The 7,458-nt window shown below is 41.5% G+C and overlaps 1 protein-coding gene across 1 annotated transcript; it reads left to right on the plus strand.

The window, feature by feature from the left end:
- Positions 1 to 48: 48 nt before the first annotated feature.
- On the plus strand, positions 49 to 7,445 carry e4f1 (E4F transcription factor 1). The gene is made up of 15 exons (XM_046416306.1): positions 49 to 67; positions 956 to 1,089; positions 1,355 to 1,488; positions 1,579 to 1,663; positions 1,987 to 2,168; positions 2,320 to 2,440; positions 2,534 to 2,686; positions 2,772 to 2,959; positions 3,140 to 3,382; positions 4,018 to 4,129; positions 4,268 to 4,485; positions 4,580 to 4,778; positions 4,881 to 5,044; positions 6,175 to 6,237; positions 6,402 to 7,445. Exons 2-15 carry the CDS (start codon positions 993 to 995, stop codon positions 6,774 to 6,776), a joined length of 2,334 nt encoding a protein of 777 aa, XP_046272262.1. The 5' UTR covers positions 49 to 67; positions 956 to 992; the 3' UTR covers positions 6,777 to 7,445.
- The last annotated feature ends 13 nt before the right edge of the window (positions 7,446 to 7,458 follow it).

The raw sequence follows: 7,458 nt of genomic DNA on the forward strand, positions 1-7,458 counted from the left end.
ACAGTTACTGCCATCCAACAGGAAAGCCCAGTCATATTATAAGGAAGACCTCATTTTCTTCATTTACGTAAGTTACAATTTCATGAAAAAGAAATAAAAAATAGAGACGGCTACTGTTCCCTAAACCAAAATCTTGTCTGAGTAGAAGAAGCTATGATAACTTGAAGGATCTACACATAAATAGCCAGGGCTACTGCTTATTCTGAGCCTGGTACTGTTGTATCATTTACCTGCATGTTCTGATTTGGATTAGTGTAGCAAATCCTTCATATGCATTTTGGTTTAAGAATGCCTAATAAGATGGGGCCCAAAATCTATCCCACTTCCTTTTTGGCTAAACAGGTATGTTTAAATTAGTATTTCCCAAATTTTTTCATATTCAGGACCAAACTGAACAATTTAGCCATCAGATGGATCCCCACCCGAAAATGATTTTTTTTAAGAAGTCTGATTACACAAAGCATATGAAACCTGTGACAAAATACTCACACATTGTGTCATTGTGTTACTTATGCACGGAATTAAACTAAAAATAAATTATTCCCTGTTGTGACTCGGACACATGGGATCTCTTGAAGAACTCCTGAGCGTCCCCGACGCCACTTTGAAAACTACTGCTTTAAATATCCGGCATATATGTTAATTATTATACATCTTACTTTATTATAATTGCGCCATACAGCTGCACATGCTTATAATGAGAGCAATATTGACAGCACTTATTAAAAAAAATAGTTAATTCTTAATTTGGCCCACATATAAAGCCAACGGGACGATTGGTGTAATCTAAATAATACTTATTTTTTTAATATTTTGGGGGGTAAAAGTCACGACCATGCTGATTAAAGTATATCTTCTTATTTTCTTCTCTCTATCGATGATAAGCCACACGCACGCGCCCTTTTGTTGTTATGACTACGGGGTCGTAAATCCGCCATGTTTTCCCTCCTTGTAGCAGCAGCGTTGCGACAGAGACGGAGAATTCGAACGACATGAATGTAGAAAATAATCATACGGCAGAAACAGAGAGGGAGCAAACGAAGAACGGCACCGAGACGATTACGATTCAGAGCACACTGGGAGATGAAGGTTAGTTCTCTTTCTAGCTGAAACAAGACAGAAATATTTATCTATTATTGTGTTTGGGCCTAGCCAACTTCCTCCATCATGAAATGTTGCTAGCAGCTAGCTGTCCTTAGCAACAACATTGGCTAGTTTGCTTTCCCGCTGCAGCCTCAATCCGGCCAGCCAGCACTATTTAGAAAAGTTATCAAGCTAAGCTAGGTGGTAGCTGGCAGCACGAATACTCCATGAAGCTGCCTAATACTGAAATGTATTGTTTCTGTGCTCTTAGACGAAGATGTGCATAAGTGCGGACGCTGTCAGACAGAGTTTTCCACGCTGGAGGCTTTTATCCAGCACAAGCTGCAACACAGCTGCAAACGTGTGGAGGCACAGGAGGCGAGCAGCCAGGATGCCATTCAAGAGGTATGAACTGTGATGCGTGGGTTTATATCCAGTATCCACTCAGTTATGTACAGCAGAGGTAAAACTAAATTGGTATTTGCATTTTGACAGGTTACTGCAGCCAATGGAAGCTCTTCTTCAGAGGTGAAAACAGCTGAACGTACATTCTCAGATGAACCAGTCAAGAGCTCTGATGGTGGGATTTACTAACAATTGTTTTGTTGATCCATAAAAAAAAAGGCACAAAAGCTGCTCAGTATAATTCCCAACAGATGAAAATTCCACATTTGTACCAGTTGCTCGTTTTATAGGCCCGGTCAGTTCTAAACCTAAAGAATATGTCAAAGAAAGGAATAAAAATCCACACATTTGAGAAGCTGAGATCAACAAATGGTCACTGTTTTCGCTTGAAAGATGACTGAATATATCTTCTTATGCTCTCGTCAGGGTAGTTTCAACCTGCAAATGTTTTAAATGTTCTGGGGGACTGAAGAGTGATTTTGTCTGTTTTTCACACAGATAAAAGCAGTAGTCCATTGGGTCGAGGTCGCAGGAAGAAAATTGTTTCACTTAAAGTCAATAATCAGTCAGATGGAGCCGAAGGATTCATATCTGATGATGCTGTCAATGACAAACATTTGTACAAAATCAACCAAGATGGACGCTACATCTGCCAACTTTGTGAAAAGACCTTTAAAACAGTGAGTTACACCTTTCATTTGCATTTGCCTCTTTTACTGAAATATGTTGGACATATTTCCTCTACGAGTAACGTGAGATTTCCTAATAGTTAGAATTACTTTTCATACTATGCAGGGTAATTATGTGTCTGGTTCTATTTTCATCCATCAGACCAACATCTTGAGAACTCACATGAAAACTCATAGTGACCAGAAGAACTTCTCATGTGACCTTTGTGGAACCTCTTTTCGCACAAAAGGCTCTCTGATTCGTCACAATCGTCGTCACACTGGTACAGACAGTAAACCGGGACTGTTTTGTCTTGAATAGATGTCCTCTAATAAATTTACCTCAAGATAACACTGTTTCTTCTTATTCTCTACAGATGAACGGCCGTATCGCTGTAACCTATGTGGCCAGTCCTTTAGAGAGTCAGGTGCACTCACCAGACATCTTAAGGCACTCACACCCTGCACAGAAAAGATCCGCTTTGTTCAGTACAAGGAGATCTTGGTCAGCAAAGATGGAGTACAAAAAGGTTATTGCAGGAGCTGTTGTTTTGTCTGTTTTAGAATGCCCAAAGAAGTGAATCCATCACTGACAGGTCTGTGTGAATTGTCCAGGAGTTGAAGATGATCATGCTGCAGCAGCTGGCCAGCAAGAGGTGGTGGTTGTGGAGCAACAGCCAGAGGAGCAGGAGATGGTAGAGGATCAGACTGCTGTCGTCAGTGTGGTACAAGCTGGTTCCCAAGAGGTCCTCCACCAGGTTCACTTTACAATGGAGGTGGATGGAACAACGCAGGAGCAACAGGTGGGCAGAGGAAGGGTGCACATTTTGTTTAAAGTCTGTATGGGCTGTTACTAGTTAGAATACACACAGAAAACACACGCGCCTTTCTTTCAAATGCTAAAGATTATATGAAATGAGATGGTTTTAACTGTAACTTTTATTCAGCCTCTTCCTTTAACCTGTTATTCTGCCTTTGACCAGGTTGTGGTAGAGCAGTCCCAAGCGGAGGCCCTGGCTGCTGCTGCAGCAGCAGGCGATAGCCTCATCTGCCAGGCTATCATCAACTCTGGCATTGCACTGGAAACGGAAGAAGCTGTGGTTGAAGAGACCTCACAGGCAACCGAGGAGATAAATAAAGTGCATTCTGACTGTCCTCAGGCCGATGAGGGTAGCACCGAGATCCAGGTTAAAGACGGGTGTGTGGAGGTAGAGTTGGAGGCAGAGGTAAGAATGAGACAGTTACTGCATTGCATTGTGTTTGAAGACAGGTTTATTTTTCATATTCCATAATAATAATTTGCTTTGTCACAGCAGCACAGGGACAGCAAATAAAGATGTAGATCAATAAAAAAATACACAAATTAAAAATAAGGAGAATATACAAACACAGTATTTACAATATCGGGGATATTTACATGTTTTTGTGAGAGTGGGATACAGATACAGTGTACAGATTACAGTGTGCCACTTTCACATTTTTCACTGTGCTCCTACTTTTCTACGTGCACATCTAATTTCTCCCTGGGAGAAAAGTGAAAAGTGTCAAGTCCTCTGGTCATTACCATTCTGTGTGTAAGCTAGACCTGAGCTGCAGAGAATAAAAACCACTGTGCTTGTGCCAAGATTTCTACGCTTGCTGCCAGCTGCCATTCAGCTTCAGAAATAGAGTATTCATTCATTTTTTGATGTTTTTTTTCCCCTTTATTTTTCTTTCATTTAAAGGTAAGAAACTGAAAAGCTGTCAGACACTCCGAGTGACTGATAAGGGGGATACTGACCTGATCACAAACATTTGAATTGTTTCTCAGCAGAACTGTGTCTGGGTCTGGTGTTTATTGTTGCCTTTGTTTCTTTTGCAGGAAGCAGGTGATGGAGATTACAAAACATCTTCAAAATTGCACACGTGCCCTCACTGTAATCGCTCCTTCAAGGGACTGAATTACTTCCGCTTTCATGTAAAGGGCCATTTGGGTAAGTCTATAACTGGTAATGATGACTTACGGCATCACTGTACGCTTGCCCTCTTTGACCACTGGCCAAAATGTGAAAAGATGAAATCAAAAGATGTTACATTTTAATTTTCTCTGTATGTCCTTTCTCTTGATGCAGGTTACAAGCCCTTTAAGTGCACACTGTGCCACAAAGAGTTTCTGACTGGTTACCTGCTGAAGAAACACATGGAAATCCATGTCAGTGAGAGGAGGTACAAGTGTGGTGAGTGTGGCAAGCTGTATAAAACCATTGGGCATGTACGTGAGCACATGAGAGCCCACTCGGATGAAAGACCCTACCACTGTAGCAGATGCAACAAGGGGTACAAGACCAAGGTAATTTTGTAGATATTAGTCTTTGTGCTGTGTTGAATTGAGACATAAAAGACAGTCCAGTGCAGTCTCTAACATATTTCTTTGTCTTCATCAGAATGCCTTGCAGGTGCATCAGAGGACCCATGGTGATGAGAAACCTTACGTGTGTCAATACTGCACAAGAGGCTTCAGGGAGAAAGGTTCTCTGGTGCGACATATCCGCCATCACACCGGAGAGAAGCCTTTCAAGTGTCCAAAGTGCAATCGAGGCTTTGCTGAACATGGGACTCTCAATCGGCATATGCGTGCTAAAGGTCAGCATAATCAAGGCTAAAAAAAAAACAAGGTTTAAAGAAAACAAGTATTCACAGCAGTGATATGGACAGAGCTAAAACACAGTTTGTGTTTTCCAACAGGTGGCTGCCATAAGGAAGATTCCAGTGAGCAGCAGGTCGCGGTCACAGAGGAACAGGCATCGGCCGACAGCCTTGCTACAGCAGCAATCATCTCAGAGGATCCTCACGCTGTCCTGGTGGAGTTCTCCTCCGTGGTGGCGGACACACAGGAATACATCATCAAGGTGAGCTACAGGAAAGTGGCATTGAGAAGTGCATTTAAGGGTAAATCCTAAGAAGAAATCTTTGAGATCAAACTTGTTCAAGCACTTCTGCCCTTATCAGTGATGTCACTGCAGGTGTTTTCTATTAGCAGTGAATAGCAGACCATGCTGTAACATCACTGATTGAAGTGTAACCTGAAGAGCGAAACAATTTTGCTCGAGCGATCTGATCTGCAGCGAATTGATTGGGTTGCTGATTGGAACCAATCATTCAGCACTTATATGTGCCAAGACCTCTGGCTTTGAACTCCACATTTGAGGGCCGTTAGAAAGAGGAAAACTATGTTTAAACTTGCAACTGACATTTCATTTGTTTTCAGAGACCGATTTGAGAGGAATTTAAGGCTTCAAATTTTCTTACTCAGTTTTGGGAAGAGATAGTCATCATGTGTGATTATTTTGTAGAAATATTTAAATCTAATGTTTTCCAGATTCTGGTCTTCTGGTCTTTGTTCTTTCAGGAAACACAATTCAAAGACACATAAATGCTTATTTAGCATCTCTGGGCCTACAAAAGAATGTACTAGTTCTAAATCCATGCATTAGTGCTTGAATTAAATCTCTGGAAGCTAACATAGCAAGGTTAATTTTTAGGCCATTAAAAACACTGAACAGGAGCCGTGTCCATGAAAGGGTACGCAGAAAGAAAACAACTGCCTGGGAAGATAAATGGTCCAGAACACATCTGATCAGTGTGTAGGTCTAATTCATGACTGTAGGAAACAATGGGGTTGAAGTTATTGATCGTGAAAGTGGCTCAACCAATTACCAACTCCAAAACTTCAGATACTGTGCTCTGTCATAGAGCAACTGAAGACAAGACTATAACTGATGCATTTAGCACCCGATGGTCATCAGTTTCGGTCACCTGCACACAAGTCTTAAGCAGAGAAAGTTAAACTTTTACATAAACACCATAAATAATGTCTCCACCGCATATTATGGGCACATAATTATTTTCTGCCTTATTCATGCCTATACTTTATTTCAGGTTATTGTTATGAAGAGAAATGCTATAACAAAGCTTGGTGGAACACACTGCAAGCTTTTGACATTAATTTCATTTGCTCTTCTTCTCTCATATTCTCTAGATGCAAACGGAGGAGGATGTGCAGGAACAAGAGGTTACACTCATTCAAGACAGCCAAAATGAGGTCATTATAAACAAATACACACACAAGAACTCTTTAAGAGAGATCTTTAAGATATATATATAATGTGTGTGTGCGTGCATGTGCATGCACTGCCTAAGCATCGGGTCAAAGCTGTTGAATGTATTTGTGTTTGTACTAACTTGTATTAAATTTTTATATCATAGATGGGAAATCAGATCATGAAAGTGGTGCAGCGAATCGTCAGTCAGTCACATGGCGTCGGTGGCGCAGGCAGCCGCCAGATCATTGTGCGCAATGTGGCAGTGAACGAGGAGGGCGCGTCCATCTCTGACTGCGGGGACACCATCACTATTGCTACACCCGAGAGCCTGACTGAGCAGGTGGCCATGACGCTGGCCTCCGCCATCAGCGACGGCACACTACTGACAACGACCAGCTCCATGGAGACGACAGACGGCACAGTTACTATGGTTACCACAGAGGAGGCAGTGCAGGAGGAAATACAGATGGTGCAGCAGCAAGAGGAGTATGTCACCACCTCTCAAGAGGAGGTGGAGATTCAGACTGTCATTGTATGATGGAGGAGGTTACTAAGAATTACAGACAGTGATGGATTTGGCTCAACTGTACCTGTGCAGCAGATTACTGTAGAGTTTGTATGAGCGTCATGACATTTGATAACAAAACAAAGGCCAAAGTGTTTATAGAGAAACCAAGAAGTGTGTGTGAGGACTAGCTACTAGTTACTAAACTGAAGCACTGCTAGCTAATTTCTTAACTTTTACCTTTTAATTAGATTCATTTTGTCAGGTTTTCGTTTTGGAGGGCCTGAACAGATACATACATGTATTTCTGTTCCGATGGCACAGACACAGTATGCCTTTTTATCTGTTGTAGCCTGGTTTCTTCTTCTGTGCCACAGTCAAAAAGTGAAATTCCTTGTTTTGTTTCACTACCTAAATTGGCATCACTTGATCATGGTTTTCACTTATGTTCTTTGATGTCAGATAAATTTTGAAACTTTTCATCTCCAACTTGAATTGTGATGCCCTTTAAAGGCTGACCGTGTGTGTTTGTGTGTCTCAATTTTCAAGGCCATTCAGGGAGACTATAAACCTCCCTTGGTACAGTGTTGCTCTCCTGAGCTGGTCTGTCATAATGCATCTTAAATCCTCATGGATATGCCAGACATTAAAAATGTGTTCAGTTTACTCAAGCAGAATTTGCATCAAATAAATGCTATTTTCTTATACAATTGGC

Source organism: Scatophagus argus, chromosome 16 (assembly GCF_020382885.2).
Source record: "Scatophagus argus isolate fScaArg1 chromosome 16, fScaArg1.pri, whole genome shotgun sequence".
Classification (NCBI taxonomy): domain Eukaryota; kingdom Metazoa; phylum Chordata; class Actinopteri; family Scatophagidae; genus Scatophagus; species Scatophagus argus.

Excerpts from the sequence above, each read along its gene's own strand:
- e4f1 (XM_046416306.1), top strand. The coding sequence starts at position 993 with ATGAATGTAGAAAATAATCATACGGCAGAAACAGAGAGGGAGCAAACG. Across the intron at positions 2,169-2,319 it reads GTGAAAAGACCTTTAAAACA|ACCAACATCTTGAGAACTCA; the intron begins GTGAGTTACACC and ends TTCATCCATCAG. Across the intron at positions 4,486-4,579 it reads ACAAGGGGTACAAGACCAAG|AATGCCTTGCAGGTGCATCA; the intron begins GTAATTTTGTAG and ends TGTCTTCATCAG.